Source organism: Mus caroli, unplaced genomic scaffold (genome assembly GCF_978045245.1).
Source record: "Mus caroli unplaced genomic scaffold, Mus_caroli_1 scaffold_6, whole genome shotgun sequence".
Taxonomy (NCBI): domain Eukaryota; kingdom Metazoa; phylum Chordata; class Mammalia; order Rodentia; family Muridae; genus Mus; species Mus caroli.
Genome location: NW_028227261.1, coordinates 23,233,296 through 23,247,298, shown reverse-complemented (window position 1 = coordinate 23,247,298; position 14,003 = coordinate 23,233,296). Strand labels below are relative to the sequence as shown.

Below are 14,003 nucleotides of genomic sequence, written 5' to 3'. Positions count from 1 at the left end.
ACAAACAAAAAGGTTTATTTTCACGTGTGTCTGTGTGTGGATCCGTGTGTGTGAGTGCAGGTACCCAAGGAGACCAGAAGAGGCCGCTGGATCATGTGGAGCTGGAGTTATAGGCAGTTGGGAAGCACCAACACAGGTGCTGATAATCAAACCTGGGTCCTGGGTAAGCGCAGTGCATGCCCTTCAGCCGGCCAGTGCTCCAGCCTCTACTCTAACATGTTGGGGGCAGGGGCTCTCCCCAAACCTCACTAATTTGATTAGGTTGGTTAGCCTGTGAGCTCTGTAGATCCACTGGTTCCCCGCTCCAGCTCTGGGAATGCCGACAAGAGCCACCCAGTGTGTGTGTGTGTGTGTGTGTGTGTGTGTGTGTGTGTGTGTGTCTAACCTGGGTATGTTGATACGTGGGATTTGAACTCAGATCCTCAGGCTTGTGCACAAGCACTCTCCCCGATCAGCCATCTCCCCAGCCACCAGCTCTGGCTCCGGCACCCACAGCACATTTGAACACAAGCACACGGTTAGATGGGGGTTCCTGGCTAGACTATGCTTTATGTTTTCCATGATGCTCCAGGGCTCAAGGCAGAGGGTGAGGAGAACTCTCGAGAGAGGTAGGCTCATGAGGTGATGCTGGGTAGGAGCTGCAGGCTGCTGTAGGGAAGGGTAGCCTAAGGCCTGACATAGGCTCTCTCCTGCCTCAGGGACCTGAGTCACTCTCAGTGCCTGTCTGCTCTCAGCTGCCTCGGGCCTTCCTTATTTTTATCCCTGGTGTGGTGTTCTGTGCTGGGAGGATTCTATTTCCCCACCTGCAAGAGCCCTCCTGGAGGATGGATGTTAAAGTAGCCATTTTTACAAGTTGCTCTCAGCAGAAAGACAAAGGACAAGGATGTGACACGGGCCCAGCGGGGAGCCTGGGGACTTTGGAGGGAGCTGGGCACGGTGGGAGGAGGAGGGGCCAGGTTGCTCATCATAACTCTGCCACTCCAGAAGAAGCCTGGCCCCGGATGCTGGTAGTGACCTGCGTTTGTGCTCCATGAACATCTGACGCTCAAGCCTTGGTGGGTGTGCTGCCAATCAAGATGCTTCTCCACCCTTGACTATGGGCCAGCGGGCATCCAGGCTAAGCCAAACGAAACTAAGAGCAGGATCTAGGTAGGCCATCTCTGGTTCTTATAGGACCCCTGCCCACCAAATCCTCTTTCTTGTCTTGTCTTTTTTTTTTTTTTTTCTTTTAAAATAATTTGTGTGTCTGTGTGTGTCTTTGTGTGTGCGCGCCTGCCTGCAGAAGCCAGAAGGCACCAGATCTGCCAGAGCTGGAGTCACAGGTGGTGTGAGCTGCCTGATGTGGGTGCCAGGGACCCAAATTGAGTCTCTCTTTGAGAGCAGTGTTAACTCCTTAACCGCCGAGCCATCTCTCCAGCTCTCTTCTTTTTGAGGTCTAGCTCTTCCCTTCTTCCCACGATTCCAGGAGCCATTCACCAGCAATTCAATACACGGCTGTTGTTGTTGTCAAGGTTATAACTAAGAATCCCCAAAGACACAAACCCGAATGCCCAGCATTAGATACACACAGCAGGAGACGGCGCACGGTGGAAAACTATACAGCCAGGAAGAGTGCTGACAGACGTGTATATTTCTTGACATGGAAAGATGTTCACAATATATAGTTAAGTGCAAAAGCAGGTTATAAGAAAAAACAGTATGCATAGGCTGACAACGTGTTTGCAAAATATATTTTCTATATATTCATAGAAAAAGGTCTAGAAGAAAATAGAACAGTACTCATTCCGGAGAGTTGGGTGGTGACCATATTTCCTTTCTGATTATCTTGGTTTCTTAATTGTCCTACAGTGTTTGTGCAGCGAGTGACCCTTTCCCTTTGACATGTGTGCTACGGATAGCAGGACTGTGCATGCACAGCTCTGCTCAGGAAGAGCTGGGCTGTCTGAGCCTCCAGAACAAGGAGGCAGTGGATCCTGGACCATAGGGCATCAGGAACATCTTGCTGGTTCTCATAGCAACCTCAGCAGGTGGAATTTCTGCTGATGGAAAACAGCCCAGAGAGGTGAGGTGACTGGTCTGGGCTCACACAGTGGGTGGGTGGGTGTCACCAGGCCTGGAGCCCCAATACCTTGATGGCCAGTTGACAAGCACAGTCTAATGAAGGGGCTGGGAGAGAGTTAACATTACCCAGGACCTCAGCTGTGTCCAGGCTGCCAGCAGGGCTGTTGGAAAGGCAAGCCTGGCACGGCAGTGTAGGGACCTGGACTCCTCGCCAATGCAGATGGCTTCTGGGTTCACAGGGAGATGGCATAAAGAGAGTGACAGGGGAGTCTGGGTTAGAAGATATCACACTATGTCCTTGTCTATACACAGCGCCTACTTGTCTTTGGGTCTTATTATCTTTATGACAATAACCCCTGTCCTTATGTCCCTAACCCCCACCCAGGTCCTAGCTACTGTTGGCTGAGCCTCCTGTGTCCTTGTTAGTATTTGCAATGGTTTATAGTCATTCCACTAATGTAGAGGCATGATTGACAACATGAACAAAGGACCAGGGTGGTCAGAAGATCCCAGAGGCAAGGTGACTTCAGGCAAACAGAGTCACCTCCCTGGGCTTCTTCCACTCCTCCATCTGAGTGTGAGTATTCATACCCAACTCTACCCAAAGGGCTGGCCTCTCATTTCCTGCACTTACTAGGGCCAACTGGAGAGAGACAGAGAAGCTGCACCCACTGCCCTTAGTAAGTCACACCTCAGCTCCGCTGCCAGCTGGTGACGGCTTCAGATGACACTGTTGGAGGATTTTCTCCCAGGAGCCTCTGTTGGCCAATGAGTCCAATCTGATTTCTTATTCAATAAACTCCTTTATTCTACTTCACATATTTCTCCATTACAGTAATGAAAATAGCATTATTAGTGATTTGTAACATTTGGGACCAAAGCAAAGGGGACTGTCTCCTCTGATGACAGGGCAGATGGCAAGAAGTGGAACAGAATCAATGTCGGGTGATAGGCATTAAAAGCAGACGGGTCAAGAGTGTGTGTGTGTGTGTGTGTGTGTGTGTTTGTGTGTGTGTGTGTGTGTACAAACACTAAAGGTCTCCTTGAGTTAGGTGGCGCCGCTTTAGAAGGTGCATGAATCTGAAAATTATAATTGTCATAAAACTCAAGCGGGGAGAAAGAAAAAAAAAAGTAAAGTCAAGCAAAACCAAAAAGGAAACAGAATCAAATACACAAGATGGGTACGCAAACCTCCAGTCCTTTGGCCCAGGGACAGCAAGTGTGGGGACACAGAAATTCCCCCATAGAAAGGAACATGTAGGCACCAGGGACCATAGCCCGGGGGCCCACGCTGGTATATCACCAGCTCCTGTCTCCTCACAGAGGAAAAGAAGTCGCCTGTCCAACACATCCGTCCAGGGTCTGCCCACAGCGGGCCTTCCGTCCCCAGTGCCTCTGAGAACGGTCCCGGATCCCAAGAAAGTAGAGGCGTCCCTGAGACACAGGCGTGGCGACAGTGGTCAGTGAGGGTGGCTAGCTATGCTAGAGCTGTCCGAGCGGTTGACGGGCAGCGGATGAGCCTCGGTGTTGAACACCCAGTCTTCCAGCGACAGCACGTTATCTTCAGAGAACAGAAGATAGAGGTATCTGTGCGGCAGGGCAGGGATGGAGAGAACCGTTAGTGTGTGTGTGTGTGTGTGTGTGTGTGTGTGTGTGTGTGAGCACTGCTGGTGCTGCTCCTGAGGAAGCACAGGGATCCTGAGCTGTAGGGTCAGAAGACCTGTTTAATTCTGGCCACCATCCACTGCTTCACTCGCCTGATGGTTCTGCTGTGAGCCCTGCAGGTAGAGCCTAGACTTGCTCTTGGTCTGGTGACCCAGGGACTGCACCTGCTTAAAGTGTTACTATGTTCCCAAGCTGCTGTTAATTCCTGCAGGGCAGTGACACAGCTGGGCTCTGGGAACTCTAGCCTCTGGAGGGGACTCACTAGAAGGGACCACCAGAGCAAGGCACAGCTCAGGACTCTGAGAACAGCAAGGGAAGCAGGCAGGAGACTGCCAAGCACTCCAAGCTGGGCTGCAGAGATGACAGGTGGACAGGCCCAATGGTACTCAGCAGCAGTGTCACATAGCGGAGGAGTGTGACTTAATTTTGAAATGAAGAGTGGCAAACGACCAGGTGAAAGGGTTTGGGAAACTCCTGCTGTGGTCAAAGATGGGGATCTTGGCCACAGCTCAGCCTACTGTGAAGCCCTGGGGACCCCAAGCCTCTGCCCCCATGTGGGCTCCCTGCTTGTGACTCCTGAGCTGTGGGCCTGACCCAGGAAGAGCTGTACTCACTTCAGCGTCTCAGCCAGGAAGAAGCTCTGTTGCCTGTTGTCGTGGTTGGGGTTACTGCTGTACACGTCCTGGATCCCCGAGAAGCCGGCTTCCGTCCGACAGTGTTTCTCCAGGGCCTGGAGGAAGGGAGCAGCAGCCTTAGTGTGGGGAGGAGATGCCTGGTGGCTGGAGCGCAATAGCCCTCAGGTCCCAACTCTTGGCTGGCCATGTGGGGGTGGCCTTCCCAGGATTAGCCTGCCCACTCCGCCTTCGCTTGTGTTGAGAACTCAGCTCGGATGCTTTCCTAGGTAACTGAGCAATTTCCTGGTCTGAGACCTTCCAGGGACTTGGGTGACCTGAAGACCTTCACCACAGAGGTGACGATGTCAAGGGGCTGCTGGGATCTAGAGAGCAGACTCAGAAACCGTCAGGCTTGCTGCTGCTTTTCTCTACATCCAACACAGGCCCCCTTGGACCCTGTTGGACTGCCCTGAGGACCAACATTAAGCACCAAACATTTGGCCTTTGAGGGTCAAGAACCTCAGGGAAACGAAGCCCTGGCTGAGTCCTGAGGCCTAACTGTAAGCAGTCTCCCACCTGAACTGCGTGCTGCCAGGATACCCTGTCCCCAAAGCAGGTGACCCTTGTTGGCATGGGCACAAAGGCTTGTGGAAAGGGAAAAAAGGACCTATCAGAGAATTTTCTGGAAGCACTACCCTAGTCTTCTCCATTTACCCCTCTGTGGTACTTTAAATAACAATGGCCCCACAGGCTCATCTATTGGAATGCAGAGAGAATGGAACTTTTTGAGAAGGATAAGGAGGTGTGGCCTTGTTGGAGTAGGTGTGGTCTTGTTGGAGGATGTGTGTCACTGGGGTTAGGCTTTGAGGTTACAAAAGCCTATCCCAAGCTCAGTTTTAGTCTCTGTCTGTCTGTCTGTCTGTCTGTTGGTCTCTACCTGTGGATCAGGATATAGCTCTCCCAATTTCTCCAGCACCATGCCTGCTGCCAAGCTCCCTGCCATGATGATAATGGACTAAAATCTCTGAAACTGTAAGGAAACCCTCCATCAAGTGCTTTCTCTTATAAGAGTTGCCTTGGTCATGGTGTCTCTTCACAACAGAACAGTGACTAAGACACCCGAGAAGGACCAGGTTTCTAACCAGTGTTTGGGATGGAGGGAAGACCATGGGGGGATTGAGGGCTGCTCTGGCAGCCTCCCTGTAGTTTCTGAGTCAGAGGCTTAATTCCCAGGGACAGCTGCTGAGCCACACTCACCATGACCACCTCCCAGCCCCATTCCCTGTAGATGGGGTCATGTGTCTGCCGCCATAGGTACATGTAGCTCTCTACCACCTCGGGTCGCAGGATGTAGTAGCTCTCGCTCAGCTGCGTGGCCACCGCCTCTCGGCCAGAGTTGAACCAGAAGGCCTCAGGCCCCAGCTTGGTGTCTGTGGGACAGATCAACAAATAGTCAGAACTCCCACTTCCTACTTCTCTGGACCCTGTCTAGAATAGATCAGGATGGGATGTGGGCAGAGGGCTGAACTGGGGTAGACTTGTCAATTGCCCCTGGGGGCTGCACCAATTTGTGCCGAGCCTCCACAGCAACTTCCTTGAAGCTTAAAGAATAGAGCTGTTTAGCTGGGTGTGGTATGCGCACCTATACCCCCCGCCCCCGGAATTTGAGAGACAAAGAAGAGATATCTCTGATTTTTAGGCTAGCCTGGTCTACAGAATGAGTTATAGGCTAACTAGGGCTACATTTTGAAACCTGTCTCAATTCTTCCCCCCCAAAAGTTGGGGTCGTAGGACTTACCAGAACCTTTATTATGCAAATGTGCTACCATTCCCTCCCCCCCCCCCCCCCGCAATCCATCCCTCACACACCCTAAGCCACCTGAGAAAACATTGAGCAGGTTCTACTGGAGAATCAGTGTTGGCTGGGTTTTTTTCTACTTGACATGAATCTAGACATATCTGGGAAGAGGGAATTAAAAAAAAAAGATCTATTTATTTTATATATATGAGAGCTCCATGTACTCCTGTAGGCCAGAAGAGGGCATTGGATCCCATTACAGATGGTTGTGAGCCACCATGTGATTGGTTGCTGGGAACTGAACTCTGGAAAAGCAGTCAGTGCTCTCTCTTAACTATTGAGCCATCTTGCCAGCACCCCCCCCCCAGAAGAGGAGCTCTTAATTGAGAAACTGACCTGACCGTAAGAGTGGCCTGCAGGCAAATCTGTGGGTATTCTGTTAACTGATCATAGTGGCAGGAGGGCCTAGTCCAACAGAGGCAGTGCAACCCCTGGACAGGTGGTCCTGATGCTGCAAGAGAGCAGGCTGAGCGAGTCATGAGGTAGAAGCCAGTAGGCAGCACCCCTCCATGGCCTCTGCTTAAGTTCCTGCCTCCAGGTGCCTGTCTTGAGTTCCTAACCTGACGTCAATCAGTGATGGGGCGTGGCCTGAGAGCTGTGAAATGAAATGAGCTCCCCCTCAGATTGCTTTTGCTCAGTGTTTTAGATCACAGCAGTGGAGATGTGAACTCAGACAGGAGCCCGGGAAAGCACCTGTCATAGCCTGCTTTGGCTTCATGGGGTCTAGGTTTTGTGTGGGCAGTCTGCTGTCAATATGGTTTCCACAGGACCAAAATTGTAAAGTAGAGCACGACCAGGCGGGCTTGGTGGTGCACGCCTTTAATCCTAGCGCTTGGGGTGGCAGGCGATTTATGTGAGTTTGAGGCCAGCCTGATCAACAACACCCCCCCCCCCAAAAAAAAACAACAACAACAACAAACCAAACCAAAAGACTTCTCTCTCTCTCTCTTTTTTGCAAACGGCATTCGGCAATCTTCTGTTCATACAGAAACAGGATCGGAGGGGCTAAGCATTTTATCCAAGGCCACACAGTCAGTCAAGGCTGAGCTAGACTGCGCCTCTCCTGCCTGCACACCTGTCCAGGCCAGCTGAACACTGATTCTAGTCCTAGGTATGTCCTCACTCCTGCCTGGCCTTGGCCCCCAGGAGGTCCCAGGGTCGGGGATTGTCTCTAGAGCCTGTTGGCAGTCTGGAGGTGTATCTCCTTAGGAGTCACTGGGCTCAGCTTCTTTGTCCTCTGCCCCGCCCCCAGATGGCTCAGGGGCTCTGCCACTGGGAAACAGGCCTTTGCCAAGTTGCTAATGGGGTGACAGAGGCAGTGGCCTCACAGGCGGCAGTGGGTGAGCCAGGCTGGTTGGGACAATATGCTCGATTAAGCGGCTGTCTTTTACAGCCCTGGATGATTGTCCCAGACAAACAGCAAGCTCTTTATTATTCCTGAGATTTCCCGTTTGTTTATGGCCCTGGCGCAGGGAGCCCTGTGCAAAGAATGGATCACCCGATTTCAGGCTCAGCACGGACATAACCCGCCTGGAACCAGCTCCAGCCCTGACACTTGTCGCTGGCCTCTTGCTGTCAGAGCCTCATGCAGAGCCAGTTAGATGCTGGCTTGTGGGGGCATAGCAGGGCTCAGGTAGCTGCTATGTGGAGCCTCTCAGCCATCCAAGGGTAAGACTATGGTTCGGAGGCCAGGCAGTATACTTTCAGAAGGGCAGAATATGTGTATGTGTGTGTGTGTGTGTGTGTGTGTGTCTGTCTGTCTGTCTGTCTGTGTAGCACTGGCTATTAGGGCCTGGCTGAGCTACTCACATTCAGAGGGACTTTCCCTAAGGCAGCTCCCCAGCCCTGCTGGGCTGTTTCACCAAGTATGAAATGAGGTTTGGGGCTCATGCTCCTAGACAGATTATTCAGTAGTTTTGGTAAGTTTCCAGTGTGCGCAGAGATCTTCAAGCTTGCTGGTTGTCTTGAATCAGAGGGTGGCTAGACACAGGGTGAGGTGAGAGCCCGCATGGGCTGCAGAGGAGAGGCTGAGGATTTGCAAGGCTCAGGTGTCAATCAGCCATGGGTGTTGGAGGATCCTCCAATCCCTGCCTTCCGTGGAACCTTGGCTCCATCATCTCTGAGCCTCGGATGCCCCTTCTGATCTCTGAGCCTCGGATGCCCCTTCTGTGCTGGAAGGCTCAGTAGCAACCTCTCCAGTGCCGGGCAGGATACAGTCAGTGCCAGGCCTGCTTGCCTCTCACTGGAACTCTAACAGCTTCCCAGGAGAGATGGTAGCTAGAGTGATCTTCCCTCCTTTGCTCTGCTGCTCTGGCCAGTGCTTCCTGGTGTCTAGCCTGGGTATCTAGTGCTGCTTTTTTTGCCTGCAGGGTTACCTGAGCGGGCATAGGACTCATGGCACGTCCTGGTGATCTGGGCTGCAAGCTCTCGGTAGTAGGCTCTTTTATCTTCCTTGGCATCATCTGCACCAAGGGCGATCATGCCTCCTGAGAAGCAGGCAAGGTGTCCCATCTTGTGGTCCAGAATTCCTCCACGCCACTCAGCAATGTAGGTCAGGCCCCCGGGAGAGACATTCACGAGATAGGTCTCTATGGCCTGGGGGCGGGGAGGGAAAGGAGGAGGGAAAGGAAACACGTCAGCCGGGAGGGAGGCAACAGCGGCAGGTGCTCTCAGGCCCTTCTGTCCCCCAGAGCCAGTGTGTGGCAGGGGCCCTGCCAGGAGCTAAGATGTACACGGGCCTTATAAATCTTCTACATCCTGTGGCTGGGGAGATGGTTCAGCGGTTAAGAGCACTGGCTGCTCTTCCAGGGTCCCCAGGTTCATTCCCAGAACCCTCAAAGCAGATCGCAACCATTGGCAACGCCAGTTCCAGAGGATCTGATGCCCTCTTCTGGCCTCTGCAGGCATTGCATGCACATGGTGAGCAGACCCACCCACTCTCCAAACAGAAGTTTTCAAGGTTAAAATCAATGTTTTGGGGCTGGAGAGATGGCTCAGGGGTTAAGAGCACTGATTGCTCTTCCAGAGGTTCTGAGTTCAATTCCCAGCAACCACATGGTGGCTCACAACCATCTGTAATGGGGTCTGATGCCCTCTTCCAGTGCGTCTGAAGAGAGCAATGGTGGTGTACTCGCATGTATAAAATAAATAAATCTTAAAAAAAAAAAAAGAAATCAATGTTTTAAAGAACACTTAGGAAAAACTTTACAATGGGGATCAGTGTGCAAACTTGTCCACCTGAGTCAGATTCCCAGAACCGACAATAATCATGTTGAATGAAATAAAGTTTAACGAAGCGCCTTCTCCTCCACCGCACCGTCTGCTAGCAGGGCTTAGCCTGAAGGCTGCTGGCCTGTGCTGGAGTCACCAGCTTTCTTGTGGCTAACCGTCTTCCTGGAGGGGAGGTCCCTGTGTCTCATCAGGAAAGAAGCTCTGCTCTGTCCAGGGTTCCAGCAGCGCTTTCTCCACGCCAAAGCCGGCTGTGGGAGGATCGGCTTAAAGGATCGGCTTACCCTCATCACTCTCGGGAGCCCTGCTCCTGCTGCAAGCACCGCAGGCTCCTTTCAGTAGAAAGGGGCTCCTAGGAAATGACTTGTGATGTTGGGATGCCTTCCACTCCCTGCTGACAGTGCCAGGAACTCTGAAAAGGTGCTCTCCACATGGCCCAAAGCTGGCCTCCGTAGGCCTTGAGTCCTGATTTTAACTGTGGACCCAAGGGGACATTACTGGGCCTCTGCCTCCAGTCTACTTTTAAATGAATTGGATCACATCACAGGCCTTTGTACAACTTCAATAGATCCTTGGTAGGATGGTCTCGCTAGGCCCTCAAGGTGTGACTGGCTTTCTAGAGTCACTCCTGGGCACACATTCTATGAGTTCAAATCTCTTCTCTATCAGTTCTGCTGCGTGGCACTGGGCAAGTTACACACTCTCTCTGTGCCATGTCAGCTTTGTCTCTTTGCATCAGAGTCCCCAACAATGCTGCCCATGAGTCCCCTGCAGCCTTGTCCCCTGCCCTCAACTCACATTCCTTCCCAGCCTCAATGGACTTTTTCCATTAATGCCTGCCTCCTCTGGACATCCAAAGAGGACCTGAGTCCTTTTTGGGCCAGGGGCCTGAGACACAGCAGCACTGTGGACGGGTCTAGCTGTGGGTGCTGAGATTCAAATACACATTGGAAATGGCTGTGATAAGTGGACAGCTGGGGATGAAAGTGTAGACGCTCTGCTTTGCAGAGAAAGGCCAGAGAGGTCTCGTGCCTCTGGCTGTGTATGTCCCATCCTGCATTCTGAGGTCAAGCCTCTTACTCCTACCTCCTGGCTCTCCATTTGGAGCATGACTACAAACAATGCTCCTCACCCCCAATTATCTGAGTGTTGCTTGGCATGGCCGCCAGCCACCAGCCAGGGCCTGGCACGTGGAGACGGGGCTGGCTTCCTTTTCCTCCCCTGTCAGGGCCGAGGCTAGGGGGTTAGCTGCAGGACCCTCACTGGGTGGCAGATGGGAAAAAGCAGATGAGGTGCCTTGCTAGGGCATCAGTTCCACGTGGGGATCGAGCGGAGGCCTGGAGTGTCACCAGCTGCCAGGCGGGGTTGTTCTGGGCTCAGCACTGGCTCCTGGGTAGAATGGGGGTCCCAGCAGCTGCTCTGTTAAAGGTCACTGCAGGGGGTGGGCATCTAGGCGAGTTCAGGGTCCGAGAACCTTACCCATGTGTGGGATGTGAGGAAACAGATATACAGGGAGAAGCCAGGATGCTGTGTCTGGGCGCTAGGAAACAGCATCTTCTGCATTCCCTGGCCATGTCAAGTCACTGCCTCTCTGAGGAAAGTGCAGCTCAGTGCCCCTGACTATGACAGAGACAAGCACAGGTGGAGACAGACGTGCCAAGCTTCATTCTCTGTGTGTGTTCCCATGTGCATGCTCATGTGTGCACTGGCACACGTGGTGTGGGTACGCTTGTAATGTGTGCACATATGTGTGGAGGCCAGTCACAGGCGGTTCTCAAGAGCTGTCCACTTTGGTTTGTTTGTTTGTTTTGTTTTGTTTTTTCAAGACATGCTTTTTTCCATGTAGCCATGGCTGTCCTGGGACTCACTCTGTAGACCAGGCTGGCCTTTAACTTAGGAATCCGCCTGCCTCTGCCTCCTGAGTGCTGGGATTAAAGGTGTGTGCTGCCACCACCCGGCTCCATTTTGCTTTTTAGAGAGAGAGTCTCTCATTGGGATCTGGGGCTTGTTGACTAGACTAGCCGTCCGGTAAGACTCCCCTCTCCTCTGCCAGGACCCCCACCTCTGCCTCCTCAGCTCTGAGATTACGAATGTACACCGCCACGCTGGGCTCTTTATGTAGGATCTGGGGAGGAACTCGGGTCCTTGCCCTTGTGAGGTAAGAGTTTTATAGGCTGAAACCTTCCTTTAGTTCCAACTAAAGCCAAGAGTGAGATTCGGGCTCTGGGTGAGGTGTCCGGGCAAGGCTCAAGCCACAAGACATGGTACTGAGGTTGGTGGTAGTGAGGGGTATCTGGGTATCTCAGAGCCACTTCCCAGTTTTCTATAGACTCACTTGGCTCATCTGTACAATGGGAACACAAGCTCACAGGATGCTGGTAGGGCCTGAAGGAAGAGGCACTGTGACCTGGCCAGTTCTTTCCCATGTTTCTTGGGAAGCCCACCCAAGTCCACCTATAGGGACCCAGGTGACTTGAAGCCAGCCAGTGCAGTAAGAAACAGCTAGGTGGGGCTGGTGAGATGGCTCAGTGGGTAAGAGCACCCGACTGCTCTTCCGAAGGTCCAGAGTTCAAATCCCAGCAACCACATGGTGGCTCACAACCATCCGTAACGAGATCTGGCGCCCTCTTCTGGAGTGTCTGAAGACAGCTACAGTGTACTTACATATAATCAATAAATAAATCTTAAAAAAAAACAAAAACAAAAAAAGAAACAGCTAGGTCTTTCCCAGTCTCCATTTCATTATCTTTAAGGTGGAGCTACACGGGGACCTAATAGATTTTTCTATAGGAGGCCACAGTGGCGAGATCTCCTTGGTTCCCTTAAATGTCCTCTTATGACACTCAAGGGTGTGTCTATGAGGTGCCTTGAACCCTTCCACTCACCCCAACAGACACAAGTTAAAACTTCAGGTTCTCAGCTCTGGCCCGCACAGGGATCCCCGAGAAGCTCCAGAGAACCATTTCTGGGCCACCCCAAGGTCCTGGCACCACTGCAGGGGTGCAGCCTGAGAAGGGGCTCTGAGTCTCCTCAGTAATTCCAATGTGCCAGCAAGGCTGAGAGGACCACTAGAGCATTCTTCAAAGTCTCAGACCTGCCAGAGGCCTGTCCGTCACTCAGGGTCTGCAGCCCCAGGCTCCTTACAGGAGATCAAATGTGGGCACTGAGTTCTCTCTACTCAGCCATGCTTTCTGAGGCTCCCAGACTGCTTAAATAATTCATGGTCATCTCTCCTCGCAAACACGGTGTGCCCTAAGGGCCGGGAGTCAGTGTGCTCTCTCGTTAACGTCCTGTTTACTCTGCAGAGAGCAGCAGAAAGAGAAGCACCTAACCCCTGACAGAGGACGCGGGCCAGAGCCAAGGGCAGACGGGGGGGGGGGGGGGTCAAGGCGAGGTTCGCTGAGCTGCACCGTTTCATGAAACAGAGTCTGGCGCCAGGCAGCCGGGTAGAGAAATCTCACCCCTGAGATTTCCAAACCCACAGTTTAAGAGGTCCATGGCTCTAGATGCTTTTATAAGCACTGCCATTTCTGGGCAGACCCATACCATCAGGTGGTGCTTAGAGAGCATCCATCCCCTAGTCCATGCGTTGTCCATCCACGTATTCACATCGATCTACCCCTCCCCCACTGTATCCATCCTATCTGCTCACATCAATTCACCAACGCATCCACCTATGCGTAGCTAATGTGCTGTCTACCCATCAGCTCATCCATGCATGGATCCACTCATTCAACTGTTCCCATCAATCTGTCATCCATGTATTTACTCATCCATCCATTGGCCCAGCTCTCTACCCCACAAACACACACCGACTCACACACACATCTGCTCGACCATTTGAACTGTTCACATGCATCCACCCACGCCTACATCTACCAGTCCATGTGTCCATTTGTCCATCCTTTTATCTGTCGGTCAGGATGCCCATATCAGTCCAGATGTGTGTATATGTGTGGCCCAGGGAGTGGCACTATTAGAAGTTGTGGCCTTGTTGGAGTAGGTGTGCCACTGTGGGTGTGGGCTTTAAGGCCCCCATCCTAGCTTCCTGGAATTTAGTCTTCTGTTTGTCTTTGGAACAAGATGTAACCTCTCAGCTCTTCCTGCACCATGCCTGCCTGGATGCTGCCATGTTCCTGCCTCGATGATAATGGACTGAACCTCTGACCCTGTAAACCAGCCCCAATTCAATGTTGTTCTTAGAAGAGTTGCCTTGGTCATGGTATCTGTTCACAGCAGTAAAACCTTAACTAAGATACCACCCATCCATCCATCCATCCACCCAACTATTCACATCTATCTACAATCTATATACCCATTTACATATCCATCCATCTGTCCATCCATCTACCCATCTGTTTATACCAATCTGTCAACTCATCCATCCATCCATCCCTCAATGCAACTATTCACATCTATCCATCCATCCACCCACCCATCCATCCATTCATCCCCCCACCCATCCATCCACCCATCCATCCATCCCCCACCCATCCCCCCACCCACCCATCCACCCATTCATCCATCCACCCATCCATCCATCCATTCCCCCACCCATCCACCAATCCATCCATCCC

General features: G+C 52.2%; 1 protein-coding gene across 2 annotated transcripts in view; it reads right to left on the bottom strand.

Annotated features, from left to right (window-relative positions):
• Nucleotides 1–2,844: 2,844 nt before the first annotated feature.
• Nucleotides 2,845–14,003, bottom strand: part of Man1c1 (mannosidase alpha class 1C member 1) — a 140,146-nt gene continuing 128,987 nt past the window's right edge. For both annotated transcript variants that reach the window (XM_021160348.3, XM_085838854.1), the window contains exons 9-12: nt 8,574–8,793; nt 5,598–5,770; nt 4,341–4,456; nt 2,845–3,648 (exon numbers count right to left, since the gene is read on the bottom strand). In XM_021160348.3, the coding sequence (XP_021016007.1) occupies nt 3,522–3,648; nt 4,341–4,456; nt 5,598–5,770; nt 8,574–8,793 (636 nt within the window). In that variant the 3' untranslated portion in view covers nt 2,845–3,521. The remainder of the gene's footprint in view (nt 3,649–4,340; nt 4,457–5,597; nt 5,771–8,573; nt 8,794–14,003) is intronic.